The following is a 21,010-nucleotide window of genomic DNA, read 5'->3' on the forward strand; positions in this document are numbered from 1 at the left end:
TTTCAAATCTCCTGCAGCATACTACAACCTCCATTCTTACAACCTACCAGACATTCATGTTGTGTCACATGTTGCAGTTCAAAATCATCACTCTCGACTATGGGACATTTACGGGGTAGCTACAGAGATCGGTCCACACCGTAGATATTATGTGAAGTCAACAGGTGGCAGAGGTTTAGTCCGCAACAGACGCTTCCTACACCATCGTAGGTATGGAGGTTCCTGGCTTGAATGCTGAGCAATTTCTTGATGTCTTTCGTGCACAGTATTCCACTTTTCAGCTACTGTTTGTTTAGAGTACCTTGATCACTGGTTTTTCACATATTTAGTTTTTGTTTTACATATATCCTCTTAGTTAATACTCTCAGATTTTTCAAATCTCAAAGAGTCAAAGGTCCATGCTATGATCAATAGCCTATCTGTATAGCTATTGATTCTTCATTTGTTTCTGTCAGTAGAGTTCACTCTGCAGGCTAGTCTGGTACTTTGCTAAAAGTAAAGGTCTGGTGCAATTTTATCATTTTAAAAGAATTTAATTAGACAGTCAATGTATCCGGAGATAATTCACCTTTGATTTCAACAAAAGTTTTGCTGTGAATTGTATGCGATCATCACTGTGGCATAATTATGTTAATTGACTACATCCCAAATTTCAGGGTTTAAAAGGATTTAGTAATTGTATTTCACCAGACTCTTACTTTTAGCAAATGGGCAGCTGGCTACCTGCAACCATGACAAAAAATGCATTGGAAAACTGCTTGTGTCTATGCTCCACTGCTACCAATGGTGGTGGAACAGGGAGAACACATGTCCTTCAATAATGAAAAATGGGGGCATGCAGTGCCTCCCAAAATTGGCTTGTAACTTTGCAGGAGTTACAGCAGCATAAATGTACAGTAATTACACTAATAAACAGTGCCAATATACATGGGAAAGGGAGGTTACTAAAGCAACAAATTAATTACATATTCAGGTACACAACACATGACTTTAGCGAAGCTTCCAATGTGACCCTCTTATACTTTCACGTACACTTAAAGCTCATGGGAATTGTTTGAAATATTACGATATGCTCTGTTGGAAGATATTACCAGCGAGTTGGGATATTGTTTCCAGATAATTGATTATTGTGATGATTTATTAGACTAGAGCAAAGTGTTTCATGACTAAACAGGATGGGAACAGCAACTGTATAAGGGTACTCTAAATAGATTGAGAGTAGCAATTAGTACTTTGGTCAATAGATCACTACTTAACAGGGCCAGCCTTAAGGGTAGGCAAGGTAGGCAGCTGAGCCTAGGACCCCAGAGCTAAGGGGACCCTTAAAGCTCTAAAACTAGGGCCCCAGTTCTCAAACTACAAATTCAGTATATAACACTAGGTAACTCTTACTTTTAAGATGATACAACTCATCGCTCGAGGTATGCATCGCCGATAAGTATGAATCATGTGATATTCTATAGTAGCTAATGTATACTGGAATGCATTGGTGGTTGCACATGATATTCATTGCACTGTACACTAGGATGCAGCCATACACATTAGGAATTAATGTCATTAACCACTACAATGCAAGAAATCATGTGATTGTGTAGTTTAAATTGAACAATGGAAGTCACGTCTCGAGGTTGATCATTTTCAATTGCTGATGGACATTAGTAGTCACTTTGTACACGTGTGAGTTGAATGCGTGCACTGATTTTCTGGGGCACACAGTGGCGCACTGAAATAATCACGGATACTTTGTCACTGTTTGTGCTAGAGTGGAGTCTATGGCAATGGTGTTGGCTACTTTGTTTGAGCTTTGTTCTGAACCAGGAACACAAGGTTGGAGATTTGTTGGATGGATTCCATTAATATCTATAATGTTGTAAGTAGAGGCTACTGGATGGAGTGATCACGAGATCAGGCATCACCAGATGGGCTACTCCGTGTGCAGGTTGTGGTTTGATACTGCTTGAAGTAATAGCAAGACTCTGCAAAGATTGAAGATGATCATAGCAGTACAATAGTGTATAATCATAAGTTATGATTTTACACAATCACATTTAGTATAGTTGGAGATAAAATACACTGCAGAAACAGCAGTATGCATACACATAGATGGCAGCTATAGCTAGTATCACAACAGCCCACGCTTAGGATAGTCTTTACACAACAAGCATATAAATGTATGTTATGCATAGCCATATATGGGTTAAATGTTTTTGCATAGCAATGAGGTTAAGACCACATCCTACCCAGTTTACCTTGCCTAGGGCCCCAGAATCTCTAAGCCTGGCCCTGCTACTTAATGTGCATCACATTGTAGGAAGGCTGCCAGCATTTTAATGAACAGATGATCACTGAGGTACCTGTACTGTGTAGGGGCGGCTCAAGGGGGGTTTCTGAGGTTTCCAGAAATTGGTCATGTTCAGATTGAGATACTCTAATAGAGCAGTCAATCACTCTAATAAAGCAGTCACAGTATTCAGAGCAGCAGTGTAGCAAGCTTTATAGCTATAAATAAAGATCTTTATGTAGTGATATTTTATATAGCTAGTTATTCTCAGCAGGTGATTACCTTTTTTTCTTGGTCTTCACACAAAAAAAATCTAGCTATGCTCTTGATCAGAAACCATTCACCAAAAATCCTGGAGCCACCTATGCTGTGATTAATTCCATGACTAAATCACATGACCTATACTGATATATTTTGCTGATCACTCAACAGTAACTACAGTAGCCATAGTGAATAACTAGTATTAAGCTTGCAAACTATACACAATAGCTAGCTAGGTATGTACTAGGCATGAGGCTATTATGCCCCAAAAATGGAGCATTATGCTTTTGAGCAGTGCTCTATTAGTCATCTATTATGCTTTTGAGAATTGCCCATTATTCCCAAAATTATGCCACCATAATTGGCTAATAATGCCAGTTTTATTGCTGTATCAGACCATTTTCATTGATGTTTAAGCTTCATATAGTCTTGAATTCTTTAGCTGGTTGTTGTATTAGAATATTTCATTCAATGTGACTGTTTTATAAGAGTAAATAATATTCAGTGACTGTTCTATTAGAGTTTCTGACTGCTCTATTAGAGTATCTCGATCTTTTTAACAGAACTGTGCAATCTGCAAATTTTCCTACTGTTAAAGCTATACAATCACCTCAAAATACTAGCATAATTCCTGATTCTCAAGCATACCTATTATGCCCAAAATTATGCTGGCATAATCACCGCATCCCTAGTACGTACTCATAAGCAGCATGACACATTATAAAATTTCTCTAGTAGGAACCCATATGGACATGGACTCATGCATACTCAAACTGTTTGTAGGTTCTGTGGCTGTAGGGCATTACACTTTGCATCTGTTAAGTGATGGACGTTCTGTCTTGGAATACCAAAGTGTTGATTGTGCAAGTACCCCTCCCCACATTGTGGACAGCTTCCTCTATCATGGACTTCTGCACACAAATTGGAAGATAAATGCAATATAATAAGCACTTTATACCCTCCAAGTTTAATTAGAATCAAATACGGTTTATGCAAGTTGTAGCAATTCTGTAAGCAATGCAAAAAGAAAATTACTGGCATAAGAAAAATGCAAAGAAAATGAGGTAAATTTTGAAGGCACATATATCAAGAATGGCTAGACTGATTTAGCTGAAACTCTGTATGGACAATGTCCCATCCTGCAGAATGCTTCAAAAAAATGGGCTATATTTCTGTTTAGCTGTTACTGAGGTAAGAATGCATGAAAATTACATTTTCGTGATTACACACTTGTCTGTCATGCATCCAAATGCATAGGCTTTCCTTAGCCACACGAAATATTGTGTGTCATGATTATTTAGCTATTTCCTGTCGATTCAACAAAACCATGAGCTAAGTAAGAAACTATTCTCAAGTAAAACAAGTTGACCAGTTTCAAATACCAAGTACTGTATTTTACAATGAAAAGTAAGTGATTTGAAGTTCAGCATAAAATTAGTTGCATTTATTATATAAATTAATACTTACCACTTCACTTCATGGTGCTTCTTTCCACAACACCAGTGTATTGTCCTCACCAACAGTTTGTTGAAGATTGCCTCAGGCAAAAATTTTCCCCTGAAGTAGTAAGCAATGGCGATATCATCGGTTTGTTTTGCACGTAGTTCATTAGCTTGGTCATAGACAAGAAGTGATGGCACCATGTAAACCTCAGAAGGTTCTGACAAACACTCCTCCCCAGGAAATTTTGTTTTAGTGGGAACCTTTGCTGCCAGGCTGAACTGTTCAAGTAAGCCCAAGATGACATTCCTGTCTTTCAGCCGTTTGCAGTGGAACAGCATAAAATCAAAAAGATTACCCTCCAGAAGTGCATATTTTTTATAGCGATCATGAGACTGTTGGAGGTCACAAGTATCAGGATAACAATCTAGCGTTGTGATGACTGTACAGACAAGATCAGACACCTCCTCGGGCAACAGAAAAACTTCATTCTTTAAGGATTCTAGTTCAGGAAAGTAGAGCAAGATTCCCTTTTTGGTATAGTAACCAAGGACAGCACTGACATTCTGTTCCTCTATGCCTGCTTCTTTGGCGATAGCAACAGCTCTTGCTTTCTCTATCCTGACTTCTTTCAGCTCCAATATCTTTTCTTCAAAACTCAAGTAAGAAGTAGGCCTCGGAATGCAAATAACCCACTCAACAGCCTTCACAATAGTGGATCTGAGGTGATTGACCACCCTCTGATCTGGTCTGCTATTGCCAATGAAGTAAAAACAATCTTCTGGTGATCGCGGCAAATGCTCTAAGAGAGGTGTACCATAAAAGTGTTTCCGAATTTCCTGTATCATTTGCATTTTCTCTTCTGTAGTGACATCTTCAGCATGAGCACCAATCATCAGAACAACAGGAACACGAGGTGAAATTGAGCCTTTTGGTGCTTCCTCTCCGCGACTGTAAACAGACTGAAGTAGCACTTCAATGGTTTGCAGATTGGTCTTCATTCCTCTGACAGCAATCTTCTCTGTGGCTTTTGTTGAGTGCTGTCGAGGACTCACTGGAGTATGCAAACCAATTGATGCCTTAAAGACCAGCAATGCCACATCCTCTGTTGCCAGAAACAGGAAGTGTATTTCATAGTATACTTCTTGTCCACCAATATCAAATACTATGATTCTCGTTTCATCTTTCTTGATATCCTGAGTGGCCATTATCATTTTAAGATCCTCGATTGCTTTTTGGTGGACAATAGGATTTACCGGAGGACTCTGAGGGGTTGGGTCTAATGATATTAGTGCCATTGCAGACTTCATCTCACCACGCCGCTGTTTAGGTATTTCTACAACTCGTGCAGTAGCTGTTATTTTCTGCCATTTAGAAGTTGCTATTGAACGGGTAACCTTGCAGGAACTTATGGAGGCACCAACAGTGGTCTCCTGGTTAGGTAGGAACTTCTCATTCATGAGGGTATTGATGGTGCTGGTCTTCCCTGCTCCCTCAGCACCAAGGGTTACCAGTTTAAACTGGTTAGAAGAACGGGAACCTTTCTTAAGTGCCTCTCTGTATGCATTCAAAGTCTTTTGATCAAATTCTTCAGCAGGTGATTTATCTTCAGTAGTTGGTTGATCTTCAGTCTGTGGCTTATCTTCAGAAGATGGTTTAGATTCAACATCTGCATTAATATAAAGAGAATAGTGTAGTGAAAAATGAATTCTATGCATTATAAGTACAACAGTATAGAATAGTAAGGATACATCTGTTAAATTTGAGACATGATATAGCCATACATAAGTAATGTTGTCATAATTCATTAAAAATAATTATCGCTAGTTAAAATCTAGTGTCCAGCATAGGGAAACATAAAATATACAGCAATATCTTTTATATACTTATTTTCTTATGAGTAACATTTGTGGCTGTAGTTCAGAATCACAGACAAAATTTATAGTACAAAGTTTCATAGTGGGTGTGGCAAGTGAACGTGTGATGATCACTCTGACCAGGCTGCCTACAATGAAGCATCCTGCAGGACGACAACTTTGCGAGTGAGAAAGAACGGAAAATTACGCTCAACTACTCTAATAGAACATACAGCTACCTTACCAGGTGACGAATCATGGGGACAAGATCATTTAGTTGCTATTGCAGTCTTCAATGTGTAGGGAGACACAAACACATTTTCACTCCTTGGTAACTCTACAGGGACAGCTGAAACTTCCAGAAGCTCTATTACTTTATATCCGTTTAACTACTCTAATATAACACACCTGACCTCTAATTGAGCAACCACTCTTCGTATGAAGGATTCACCTGGGCTATGCTGATGCCTTAATTCTGAAAGCAAATAAAATACAACTGTTCTCTATCCAAAAACACATGCTGGTGTTGACCTTTTTGCTCAGTATTGCTGATTAACTTGAATACCCATACTCTGCACTTTGCTGCATACACACTTTGTCATGCAATAAGTAAACAACACAACAATACCCTGACTAGGATGTAGAAACAGAACCCCAATTCAGTTACTCAAATTGATAACACTCTAAATATATACCACTATATGTGACAAATGCAAGTTGAATTAGAATTTAGCTCATTGTGGTGATGCACCAACTATTGGTAAACTGATCCTCATACCACACTCAGACACTTTATGTTAGTTCATGCAACATCATCCAAATGAAGTAGAGTTCATCCCAATTGTGGTATTTTTCTGCCGCTCAAATCTAATTCTTTTATGTATGTGCATGGTTGTGATGGGATCTGCATGAGTACTGCACAGATGCACAGAAATTCCAGTGCACAAGGCCAACCTACATTATAAAAACTATGACGTCAGGCACTCTTTGTTCATGAATCCACCAACATTATAGCTAGATGTTAGTGCCACACACAATTGAAGAAATTATGCGTGCGCATCAGTAGATATGCATAATCATGACTCCATTGGTATGTAATGATGTGATTACTCCTTGATCATTGGTAAATTTAAGTGTATTCACACAATAGCACATAGCTGCATTTTGTGTGGGTTAATGGGCAAAAATTGCTTGGCAGTACAAGACTGTCAAACTAGGACGCAGGCCTTTGAGAGTGCCCATATCCTGTTGTTCTCCAAGATTCTTCTTAAATAATGCTACTGTTGGTGCAGAAATAACATCTACTGGAAGAGAATTCCACAAATTAACTACTCTGTTGGTGAAAAAATTATGCCTCACTAGCAGCCGAGATCGAAATTTAGAGAGTTTATGGTGGTGACCTCTGGTAGTATCCGTATTACTCAAAATGAAAAACGAGGTAGGATTGATGTCATAGTAACCATTTCAATATCTTGTAGGCCTCATTTAGATCTCCCCTTTGACGTCTACAGTACAGTGAATATAAACCAAGTCTCTCTAGACAAGTTTCGTATGGTAAATCAAATAAACTTGGTAATAACTTAGTGGCACATCTCTGTACTTTCTCTAGGAGATCAATATCTTTGCTAAGTAAGGGCTCCAGACCTGGATGCTATACTCCAGGTGAGGTCTGACATAAATTTTGTACAAAAAAGTCAACAAGTCAACAGAAATAAGTTTGAAGGACCTTCTTAATAAACCAAGAAGTAGCATAGCTTTTGCTGCAGCCTTCTGACACTGTAGAGATGGTTTCAAGTCTTTAGTGCACCAAATACCAAGATGTATTTCTTCTTGCACTTCTGTGATTTCAAAGGGTAAGTTGGTGGAACTATCCAGCATTGAGTACGTGAACGGAGCAGAGTTACCAATCTACATCAGCTTACATTTAGCTATATTGAACCGAAGCAACCATGTGTGAGACCATTGCAACAATTGGTCAACATCACTTTGCAGCCTAAGGTGATCATCAAAGCTCTGAATAACAGAATAGATTTTTGTGTCATCAGAAAGACTGCAATTCATAATATGGCTGACACATTTGCAATGATTAAGGTCAAATTAACAAAGAAATGGTTGTAACACAAAAGAAGGAAGTGTTCAAAGTAGGTGGATAATCTTGCAGCTGCTAAGCCAACTTCGCAGAAGATGAACTTCCACTTCACAGTCTTCCAAAAGAGGATTGAGGACACCTTATCTATACGACAACATAAATACTTTCTAAAGAAAACATTGTCTCCCCAAAGTGCAGATCCTAATAGCTTTATACAATCAATTCTTAGCCAATGCAACAATATTCACCAAACAAAAAGGCTGGTTCTTTGATTTGTTGCTTACAGTCATTTCAACTTGAACGCTTGCTTTATTAAATTGCCAAATATGTACTTGTTTTGATGCATGACCCTGTGATGGTCCCACATGTTATGATCAAACAGTTATAATCCAGTATGGTCAATTGTTTATCATTTATTATCAATGAGAATTAATAAAACACATGTGAGGAGGGGTTAAGTTATTGTACCATACATATTGCAGGCTAATAAGCCATAGTGTTATAGCATGGTATTTTGCGCATGCGTATTAGAGTCTTAATAAGTGATAACATGAGTGAAGTGCCAGCTAGTGTTGATCCACCGCTTGAAGCCGAATCCTACCGCGTAACTTGGGGGCTTGTCCGAAGCTTGATCTTTTGAAGATCTTGAAGTACAGAAGTTGTATTTGCTGTTGAATTATCGCCAATTGTCGTGGCCAGTTTACACCACTTAGTACCACTTCACACTTCTAACCCCAAACTCGAATTCCTTGGCACCGGGTTGAATGGTGCCCGAACAGGTGTGAATTTTGTTATTTGGCATTGTTTCTTTCTGTGTTCTCGTTTGTTAGGGATCGGATTGTTACCAGCGGCGGTGGGCAACTTTTGGAATTGTATTATTACACTACTAGAATTGCTGGCTGACGAAACTGTTTCGTATTTTCACTACTATTACCTTGTTGTATCTACGAGTCATCATGTCGTTTAGCGTCGAATCTTTTGTGGACTCTCCTAAATTGTCAACCTTAGTACCACTGAAGAAAGTGGACTTATCCGCTCTTGCTCAACATTATAAGTTGGAAATTACTAGTACTATGAAGAAGAGCGATATTCGAAGGCTGCTTATAGAGCATTTAGTGGAAGAAGAAATCGTTTCTGACGATGAAGATTCGCTAACTAGCACTAATGTGGTAGAGCTGAAGAAACTCGAACTGAAAGATAAGGAAAAGGAACGCGAGAGCCAACTAAAGCTGAAGGAAATGGAGCTAAAAGAGCGTGAGTTGAAGATGCAATTAAAGATAAAGGAGTTAGAGTTAGCGGCAGCTACTGCCACAGCAAGCCCCACCCCCCATCGTAGTGATTTTGAAGTGAGTAAGCATGTTCGCTTTGTGCCTCCCTTTCAAGAAACAAAAGTGGATAAATACTTCTTACACTTTGAGAAGGTGGCTTCAAGCCTGTCTTGGCCCAGAGAAGTATGGACACTCCTGCTCCAAAGTGCTCTGCTTGGTAAAGCACGTGAAGCTTATTCAGCCTTATCAGTGGATCAAAGTTCAGGATATGACACTGTGAAGAGTGCTGTCCTCAGAGCCTATGAATTAGTACCGGAGGCCTACAGACAGAAGTTTAGGAACAGCAGGAAGAATGACTCCCAGACTTATGTTGCGTTTGCACGATCTAAGGAGACATTATTTGACCGTTGGTGTGTATCCAAGGAAGTTCAGAAGGAATTTGGTTAAACTGAGGCAATTAGTGCTAATGGAGGAATTCAAGAACTGTCTCCCAACTGATATCAAGACCTACCTGGATGAGCAAAAGATAGACACCCTCCACCAAGCAGCCACTCGTGCTGATGATTATGCTTTGACCCACAAATCATATGGCAAGACTGCAATCCGTACTGATAACTCTAGTGATACCAGTACTACTCCCAATGGAAACACCAACCGGAGTGGTCATTCAGCTGGTCCTGGAAAGACTAATGGCCGAGGTGCTTTACTTCCTGGTGGACCTACGTGCTATTATTGTCGGCGAAAAGGTCATGTTATGTCAGAGTGCCGTGCTCTTCAGAAGAAGAATGATAAGTCAAAGCCAGATCTTCTTGTGTCACAACTTAGTAATGTGAATATCCCAGAAGAATATGGACCATTTATATCTCGCGGCAGTGTATCATTAGTAGACACACCAAGTAAGAAACCTGTCACTATTTTGAGAGATACAGGTGCTTCACAGTCCTTAATCTTAGACAGTGTGCTACCCTTTTGCTCCCAGTCTGATACTGGTATGACAGTGTTGCTACAAGGAGTGGAGTTGGGTATCTTCAATGTGCCATTGCATAAGGTTTGTTTGAGGAGTCCCTTAGTGAATGGTCCAGTTGTTTTAGGAGTGAGACATTCTCTCCCAGTTCAGGGGGTTGATCTTATACTGGGTAATGATCTGGCTGGAGGCAAGGTAGTGACAAATCCCCATGTTTCACAGATGCCATGCCATGCAATGAAGAGATGCTGATCAATGCACCAGAATTATTTTCAGCTTGTGCTGTGACACGGGCTATGTCCAGAGCTGCATCTAAGTAATCCACTCCGGATGTCTCTGCTGTTAAGGGAGATCCCCTTGAAGGTGTGGCTGGCACGATTCTTGATGATGAGGCTCCAAAGGTTTTAACATCTACTTCTGCAAAGGACGCAGTGTCCCAAGTGAAAGATGATTGTTTGTTGTCTCGGGAATCACTGATCAAGGAACAAGAGAAAGATGAAGAGATTAGACAGTTAGCCCTTCATGCTGTGGATGAACAAGAGGCTGCTATGGTGCCTGGTTGTTATTTTCGGAAAAATGGTATTCTGATGAGGAAGTGGAGACCTCCTGAAGTTCCAGCATCACATGAGTGGAAGGTAATTTATCAAGTAGTGCTTCCACCTACGTACCGAAGTGATGTTCTAAGTCTTGCCCATGAAACACCAATGGCTGGACATCTAGGGGTAAACAAAACTTACCGCAAGATATTGGATCACTTTTATTGGCCTGGAGTGAGGAAGGATGTGAAGCAGTATTGTCGTACCTGCCATACTTGTCAATTGGTTGGGAAGCCCAATCAAAAACCTCCACCAGCACCCCTGAAACCAATTCCTGTCACCACTGAACCATTTTCTCATGTCATAATAGACTGTGTTGGGCCACTGCCAAAGACAAAGGATGGGAATCAGTATCTGCTCACGATTATGTGTGCCTCTACACGTTTCCCAGAAGCAATTCCTTTAAGGACTATCAAAGCCCCGAAGATTGTTAGAGCTCTGATTAAGTTTTTCACCTTGGTGGGATTGCCCAAGTCAGTGCAATCAGATCAGGGCTCCAACTTTATGTCCCATTTGTTTCAGGATGTGATGCTCCAACTTGGCATTAAGCAAGTGAAGTCGTCTCCCTATCATCCTCAATCGCAGGGAGCCTTGGAAAGATTTCATCAAACCTTGAAATCCATGATGCGAGCATACTGTTTTCAGGAGAACAAGGACTGGGATGAGGGTATTCCTCTTTTGCTATTTGCTGCAAGAGAATCCGTCCAAGAATCTCTTGGCTTTAGTCCCTTTGAACTTGTGTTTGGACATGTACCACGTGGTCCTCTTAAGTTGCTCAAGGAAACTTGGTTACTAGATGATGCTCCAGAGAGTCTGTTAACTCGTATGTCCAATGTTCGTGACCGACTATACACAGCCAATGAGCTTGCTCAGAAACATCTCAAGAAAACACAATCTGCAATGAAGACGTGGTATGACCAGAAAGCCAGAGATCGAGTTTTTAAATGTGGTGATAAGGTACTGGTGCTACTGCCAGTGCATGGAAGTCCTCTACAAGCACGTTATTGTGGACCATTTACAGTTGACGAAAAGGTGAACAGTGTAGATTACATTATCAGTACTCCAGGACGTCGCAAAGCTAAGAGACTTTGTCATGTGAATATGTTGAAGGCTTACCATGAGAAACCAGACATGCAGGGAATTCCAAAGACCGTGAGTGTTGTTAGTTCACCACCAAGTGATCCCAGTAATGTGACCCAACCAATGATGATTGAGGATGAGCCCAGGGAATCTGTTCGACTCCAGAACTCTGATGTTTTACAATGTTTAGATGAGAAACTGCGACATCTACCTTGTAGGGAGAGAGAGGCAGTAACAAGGTTGGTGAGAGAATTTGTTGTTGTATTCCCTGATGTGCCATGTAGAACCACCATTGCTTGTCATGATGTTGATGTGGGGGATGCTCGTCCTATTAAACAGCACCCTTACAGACTCCACCCAAGTAAACTAGCAGCCTTGAGGAAGGAAGTGCAGTATATGCTAAAACATGGTATTGTAGAACCAAGCCAGAGTGAATGGAGTTCCCCATGTGTGCTGGTCCCGAAAGCAGATGGCAGCTATCGGTTCTGTACCGATTTTAGGAAGGTAAATACAGTAACCAAGTCAGACTCCTTTCCATTACCTAGAGTGGAAGACTGTATTGACTCTGTTGGTCACTCCCGTTATATCACCAAGTTTGACCTACTGAAGGGTTATTGGCAGGTGCCACTTACTGAGAGAGCAAGAGAGATATCTGCATTTGTTACTCCTGATGGTTTATATCGGTACACAGTCATGCCATTTGGAATGAAGAATGCTCCTGCCACTTTCCAGCGCATGATTAATCGTATTGGTGGTTTGGAAGGTTGCCAGGCCTACATTGACGACATTATTGTGTATAGTAATGATTGGGACCATCATGTGAAGCAACTTCATGAGTTTTTGTGCCGTTTGAGAGAGGCCAAACTGACTGTGAATCTAGTGAAGACAGAGTTTTGTCATGCTCGTGTAGAGTTCTTTGGACATGTTGTAGGACAAGGCTGGATAACTCCAGTTACTGCCAAGGTGGAAGCTATTGCTATATCTCCAGTTCCTACTGACCAGCGCCAGCTGACACAATTTCTAGGGATGGCTGGTTATTACCAGAAGTTTTGCCACAACTTCTCTACTATTGCTGAGCCACTCACTGCAATGCTGAAGAAGGGCAAGAAGTTCCACTGGTCTCCTGAGTGTAGAAGTGTTTTTGAGAAGATTAGGTTAATACTACTTTCTGGTCCTGTTCTAAAGGCACCTGACTTTCAGAAGCAGTTTAAATTGTTTGTGGACGCCAGCGATGTTGGTATTGGAGCTGTGCTGCTTCAAGAAGACCCTTCTGGAGTGGACCATCCTGTGTGCTATTATTTGAAGAAGTTGAACTGCCACCAAAGGAATTATTCAACAAGTGAAAAGGAAACTCTTGCACTTTTGCTGTCTCTACAACATTTTGAAGTTTATGTTGGGTCAACTGTTACTCCTGTTAAAGTTTTCACTGACCATAATCCATTGGTGTTTATTAACAAGATGAAGAATCACAACCAACGTTTGGTTTGCTGGAGTTTGGCTTTGCAGGAGTATAACTTAGACATTGAACATATTAAAGGTAGAGACAATGTTATTGCTGATGCCCTGTCTCAGGCCGTTTGATCACACCGTGCTTGAACTTTTGAACTATTTGGTAACTTGTTTATTGTAGGCTTTACCTTGTATTCCCTCTGTATTTTAGTAGCTACCTCCTTTTTGTATTTATGTGTGTATGTGTGATATGCTGCATGCATGTGGGGGGAGCTTTGTAGGGGGGAGTGTTATAGCATGGTATTTTGCGCATGCGTATTAGAGTCTTAATAAGTGATAACACGAGTGAAGTGCCAGCTAGCGTTGATCCACCGCTTGAAGCTGAATCCTACCACGTAACAATAGTATACATAGATGACCACAATACCACACACTGTACAGTGTAGTTGGTGATTGTATGCTTCAAGTGCTCACTTGTTAGTTAAATTGTACATAAATAATGTTATACTTTGAGAGCTTTTGTAAGCACACGTGCTTAACAGCCAAACTACTGCAGTATAAAGCCAGTGAAACTTTTAAGAATGTAATGTTTCACTTCTCAAGAACAAAAAGGTCATGTAAATTGCTCTAATAATTTAGTAGAGAACTTACATTACTATACATATCACTATCTTCTCATGCACTGTACAGTGATGGAGGAAGTGAGGGGGGACTGGCCCTAGTATAGAATTTCTGGCAGCAAGGGGTTTGGGGAACGCAGCCCCCCAAAAAGCTGCCATTTTAGCTTTCATGATGTTGCATAGTTCACCAAAAGAGCTCCAGTCAAAAAAGGCAATTAAAATTAATTCCTTAATAGATACCAGCGTGATATTCCCTATAGGCCAGAGTGACACTGCAACAAAATTCACCAACACTTCAACACAAGTGGGTTACGAAACCTTCCAATCCAGCAGCAAAACACAACTGGTATAGCACAAGCCAAGACACTATATACCTTGCTTTAATGCCACAAAACTTTCACATACAGCCTTTCTTGTGTTTAGAAGCACTGGTGAGACTCTGTCCACAAAGTTAAACAGCAAAGCCTCAAAGTTTTATTCATTGAGATACTGTCTGAACTTTCAAATGCCATTTTCTCTACATATACTAAAAGCACTTTGGAATGGGTTAATGTTGATTATGCAATCACATTAACTGTTTCTTGTTGGAATAAGCTGTAGATGATGTTTAACCTCTCTATAAATGTGAACATGCACCTTACAACTACCAACAAACAGTTCACCATCATCTTGATGTACAAAATTTACTACACCCTAAAGAAAGTGAATAAATACCTGGCTGTTATCATTAATTGTAACTTCTCCTGGTCAGACTATATTGCATGCATTTGTAATAAAGTGCAATCTTGCATTTCTGCTTGCAAAAAAGTTTTGAAACAATGTTCTTAAACTGATGCCAAGAACACAAGCATACTTTTCTTACATCTGACCAATAATTGAATATGCATCCATACACCATACACTATGAGAGATATTCAAAAACTGGAAATGTTATATTTTAGCATCGAGCTGCTTGTTTTGTTTTAATTAATTCTCACAATATGCGACATAAATATTATATATATATGATAAACAAGCTAACAGTGAACTTACACTTTGAGATATGTGACCCAGTCTGACAAAAACAGTCTTATTGCCTATTTAAAACTATCGAGAAATTCTGGTATTAAGTATTCAGTGTGTTGTAGCTTGCCAATTATAGAAGCTAGGTGTACCAAATTTTTTCACAATTTACAATTTCTTACCTTCAAGAGCATCCACAGTAGAAGTAGCCAACACTTAAGTTTTCTCCCATTTAAGATAGTTTTTATACTGAGGTTGACTGTACCAGGCGAGCTCCAAAAAGGGCGGAAGGTAGGGCTGGAGGAGGGAAAGGGATTGTTTGAAATAATTAAAGAGGAAGGAGTAGGGATGAATTGGGCCAAGTTATGAACCATTAAGGTCTCAAAACTGGCTAAAATGAAAGGACATTTACTGCACATGTCTTTATTCAACTCCACGAAGCTGTACAGCCACACACAACCATCCCCAGACTCCATTGGGGCCCCAGACTGCTTGTACAAATTGCCAATGTGCTTGGGAAAAGCAGCCAGAAAAAACAGACCACTCAAGTCCGGCTGATTTTGATTGTGAAATTTGATAGTTTATTTATGTAGCTTTGTGTTCTTGGTGAAAGATCAAATCTGCTATCATGGGTGATAAGACCAGTTTTGCCAGACCCAGTCACATATTGGCAGTACAAGATGTTAACTCATCATGTTAGTCTAGACTTTATGTTATAGTTAAAAGCACCACCTTGTATATGCAAAGAATACAACACGAATGGTGTGTCTAGTCTCGTGTGCCAGACGGTTTGTGTGGGGGGTGGTAAATAAACCATCTGGTCACTGTTGCACACATTCTGTGACCACTGCCGGAATGTTGGCAGAACCAATCAGACCACTTTGTGGACGCTGTGACGAAACAAACACCAATTATTCAAATTCTTAGTGTAATGAAGAACTGAATCTAGGCTACAGATTACCTTTTTCCAAAGTTTAACAATGCCATGGGATTAGTATCTTTGTTTCCCTAGTACAGAGCTCTTAAAAGCGTTGTTATAGGAATAATTATGGTTCACTATAGATTTGTAAAATGACAGAATTGTCAAGGAGGATGTTCAGCCATTTTTTCAAATACGTCACCAGGACATTACCAGTACAATTTTCGTCTTAAGTATGCTCACAAAGGTGATTGGAATGATTATTACATCATCCTTGCCATAAAACAATACCGTGATGTAATCTAATTGCATTCCAGTAAGTTCACAGAAATTGTGCAACAGTGACAAGATGGCTTATTGGCTGCCCCCACACAAACCATCCGGCACGCAAGACTAGGGTGTGTCTAGAAGCTAATACAGCATGAGGCAAAGCCAAATGCTGTAATTGCCTGAGACACGCCTTGAGCACTGTATTTTTCATACACACAAGCATAGGCAGAGCTTTAAGTATTTTACTGTACTTCCTGGTCGTCTTGCTTGTAGCAATTTTCTTCAGTAGCTGAATCACTTCAATTTTGGTGATCAGACTGTCAGTCAGTTGTCTATTTGTAGTTGCAAAATGAGCTGGTAGGATTAACTTCAAATTGGCTAATTTCAGTGTCACGCACATAATGCATCGTGCCACCTGTGTGGGGTTGTTCCTTCAATTTTCCATGACAGAATATCAGAAAGTGTTCATGTAACCTATTTCCAGTCATAGAACCAACTGGTAGGATTACTCTGGATAGTTTTAGCAATTTACAATGTCATGAATGTGATCAATCGCCTTCTGATGTTGTACACTTATAGTTTTTAGCAGACTTTAAAAACAATGTATATGTACAGCTATACACAGTAATTGTGGTCCCCCTGTGATAGCCTGTGACACTTTAGTTTAGCATGCAAAGTTTTGTGAAATAACATTCATGCATATCTAACTCTAATTCGACTCTTCAATAATTTGGCCAATGAACAAACTAGCACTGATAATTTCATTTTCTCCTCTTACAACTTCCTTTTTACTAATAACAGTATGAAAACTTAAAAAGTGCACAACTTGACTACAACACTGGCAAACAACCCCATCAAGGCCAAATCATGAAAATTCAAAGCAACCTATTGTGGAATAACACTTACTTGATGCTGGAAATTGTGATGGTCTGTGGTGCATATTTATGAGTTATTGATTGAGAAAGCATACTGTGTGGCTAGTCAGGGTGTGTTCTATAAAGCAGTGATCACGTGATGGCAGCTGGTGCTATTGGCAAGTGAATTATCTAATGAACTATAATGTTAGTTGTATCAACAACAGTAGCCTGGCTGCCTTGTTCTGATAGTCATCTGAGATGCTTCACTATGGTCTATGGGTTTCCACATTAATTTTGTTTGCACGTCACCACAAACATGTTATTCAATAAAATTGTATAGCTGCTCTTAACAAGGGCATAGCGAGGGGAGTTCGGATGGTTCAGATAAGCCTCCCCTTTCAGAGACAGCTTTTTTCAAAAATTAAAAACCACACCAAATCTTACAGCCCTGGAGTTCTCAGTAGCTGCTTGCACACTGGCAGCGCACTGTACTACTTTTGAGGATCATATCGCATTAATGCAGAATTCAAGTATTGTATCATGTGATCAATTGTGCATGTAATGCATGGTGGCAATGGTGAAGACTTTTGGCTTATTTTTGAGACATATTACAAGGCAGGAGCTGCAATAAATTTGAGTGGTCATGTTATACGTGTATCAGGTTAGCACAAACCATGAATAGTTGATGTTGAAGATTTGTAACATGTTGTGCGCATGTGATGTTTCAAATATATTGGAGTACAAGCCAAGTCTGAAGTGCCTGACCATCAACAGGGGGACCAACCAAGAACAATGTATGCCAGGAAGAAAGTATTGCCAACTAAATAACTCAGATGTGGATCAAGGGTTCCTGTGTGTTAAGAAGTTGAAGTTTGCTTTCAGCATGTTGTCTGGAAGTGAAGATTAGATAGTCCATAGATCCTTTACACCCCCCAGGATTGGAATCTGCTGTTTTCAACACCTCCTTCTGCACCTCCTTCAACACCTTTATACAAAGACATCTGTGAATAAATGCATTGGTAACTTGACTGTGCCATGTTTTTTCTCTGTTCAGTGGACAGTAGGGATGATAAGTTCACTTCAGTTCGAATAATGAATGATTGGTAAGTACATTAAAAAAATTGCAAGCTAAGAAGATGATATTTCAGGCAGTTAGAACTAGCCAAAGTTTGCTGCATTGTTCAAATGATAGGATTCCAACACACAGTGCCAAAGGAAAAATGGACTACTGACTTCATTGGTTCAGTTGCTCAACCCAAGTTATATATACTTATGGACCGAATTTGAGGTTCATACAATAAAGTGATTAAACAATTCGAGACTTAAGCTAGCCAAAGTTAAAGTCACTTGCATAGGTCTGGCAGTGACTTGATATATATGCTCCACAATCGCCTTTATGCCCTATTTACCCTATTCACAGTAAAGATAAAGATTACTGAAGAAAGCAATATGAGATTGACAGTAGAACAATGATTCAACTTTTTTCACCCAGTCAACACCAATTATTAATAAATGGTGCAGATGGTCTGAGCACAAAGTACAGCAAGTATGTGGAGATCTCTATCCTGGGATCTATGGTTAGTCACAATAGGTTTATAGTTTCTATAAATTGCATAAACAGCAGTGTATAGGTTTTAGCTAGTTAGATGCACAAACAGCACCTTTTAATGTTACAGCCAAAGAAGGACACACTTTGTGTATGCAACATTTTCATTCAAATGTGGTATAGGGAAAGCACCCAGGTCTTTCCCAAAGACATTCCATGCACTTCCCCTTCCAGAAAATCCTGGATACTCCTCTGCTTAAATGATTTAACACCACCTTAAACATTCTTTTAGTTAAAATCAAGATATTGTTATACAGTATATCAACTGAAGATGACACTTGGCTGCTTTATCACAAATAGTGAACATGAGTATATACACACATCTACAACACCAAATTGACAAGAAACTAGCCATGATAAGGATTTAAAAATAAAACAGTTCTGTGGAATGTAAGAAATTATTGCAAACAGTTAGTGAAGATTACAGTCATAATCAGTTTCAGCATAATTTAGAAAACAATGGCAGTAAATGGCCTTCACCTTCATGATACATCCTTTGGTAAGGATGGTCTATTTTGCTTTATTATCCACCTATTTTTCATTCCAAACTTTTCAGTTTCCCACTTATCATGTTTAATCCACATCATGCTAAAAAATTATCTATTTCATTCAGCAAAAATCTATATTACATCATAATTTCCAAAATACATAGTTATAATACCATACCTGTTTCACTGCCCATACAAAAGTCTCAATAGTAGCAGTGAAATTTATCCCGTATTTCACTGGTAGCAGTGAAAAAGTTGTAATTGCAATTTCATTGGCTAGAATTTATGTTAACAATGTAGCTCCAATTAGTGTTGACGCGTGTTAGTACATAGTGACAAAATGCGTACATAGCAACGCTAATGCACAGCATGCGTATATGCAGCAAGTATGGTATTAACTGGGAATAGCAAGGGTATAGCAGTGAAATTTTGGGATAAATACCACTCTTGTTGTATTGAAAATGGTAAATTTCACTCGGCTTCGCCTCATGAAATTTATCTCCATTTCCAATACAACACTCGTGGTATTTATCCCAAATTTCACTGCTACCCATGCTATTACTAGTACTAATACCATACCTGTTTCACTGCCCATACAAAAGTCTCAATAGTAGCAGTGAAATTTATCCCGTATTTCACTGGTAGCAGTGAAAAAGTTGTAATAGCAATTTCATTGGCTAGAATTTATGTTAACAATTAGTGTTGACACATGTTTAGTACATAGTGACAAATTGCGTAGCTACATAGCAACGCTAATGCACAGCATGCGTATATGCAGCGAGTATGGTATTAACTGGGAATAGCATGGGTAGCAGTGAAATTTGGGATAAATACCACTCTTGTTGTATTGGAAATGGTAAATTTCACTCGGCTTCACCTCATGAAATTTATCCCCATTTCCAATACAACACTCGTGGTATTTATCCCAAATTTCACTCCCACCCATGCTATTACTAGTACTTATCACACTGTTTAGTGACTGTTCTAGAAGAGTACTTTGATATTCACTTACTCTTACCATAGCAAGACCCCATAATCAAATTTGCGAAAAGGGATCATTCACTCCTATGAACATGGAAGACCATAACTTACTCTGCAAGAAACATACCAACCTGATATTTTCTCCATCCAGTAAGCTATGTTGGTACTCACTACTAAGTAAATTTCAAGTCAATAGTATTTTCTCATATGCAATTATGACTCGGCAAAGCTGGTAAATTGGTTGTGTATGGAAGGTCACATATGTGACCTAATCTTAGAAAACCGTCAATATCCACACATTTTTCAAAATTTATTTTATTTGTTCTTAATTGTTATCTATAGGAACAGAGGAATCGACTGGCTAAGATTCAGTTTCATAAGTTGAGCAATGTGGGAAATACAGCACTAGACAGTCGGACAAGCAAATATATGTACAGAAGCCATTGAGAAAATAATCTACAGGCATTTACATAAACTATCATAGCTTACTAATATATAGTGTAAGGAGTTGAAATTTGGGTAATTGCGAATCCACTTATGTATAGCTTTTCCCAAGGTACCGCATGTTTCTGTGAAGAAGGTGAATTCACTGAAGAACGATCATTGGTAAATTCTTTCATCACCACAACATAAACAAGCCTTTTTAACTCACAAATCCTTCTGTGTATGCCTGTATGGAAATGAAAACAGGATTTTTGAACTTTATTTGAGCAGGTGAACATGATGATGTCCAGTATGTATCTATTAGAGTAACCGATGAGGTGATAAAACTTGCGTAAATTCTTTTCTGGAAGTTGCATCATTTACTCATTGTTTTCAAACGCAATTTACAAAAGCGCTATTGTGCATAGATCAATGGTTTTCCAAAATTCAGTCAATTTATTGCTTAAGACTGTTCTATTAGAGTATGCTGATCATCAAATAGCAATAAGCTGTGTTATCAAGTGTGACTGTTATATTAGAGTACTTGATCTTTCCAAGCA

General features: G+C 39.3%; 1 protein-coding gene across 4 annotated transcripts in view; it reads right to left on the reverse strand.

Moving 5' to 3' along the window:
- The window catches only part of LOC136257281 (uncharacterized), a 265,717-nt gene that overhangs the window by 21,701 nt on the left and 223,006 nt on the right, over nt 1-21,010 (reverse strand). For all 4 annotated transcript variants that reach the window (XM_066050375.1, XM_066050376.1, XM_066050377.1 and 1 more), the window contains one exon: nt 4,010-5,651. In XM_066050375.1, the coding sequence (XP_065906447.1) occupies nt 4,010-5,651 (1,642 nt within the window). The remainder of the gene's footprint in view (nt 1-4,009; nt 5,652-21,010) is intronic.

Source organism: Dysidea avara, chromosome 6 (assembly GCF_963678975.1).
Source record: "Dysidea avara chromosome 6, odDysAvar1.4, whole genome shotgun sequence".
Classification (NCBI taxonomy): domain Eukaryota; kingdom Metazoa; phylum Porifera; class Demospongiae; order Dictyoceratida; family Dysideidae; genus Dysidea; species Dysidea avara.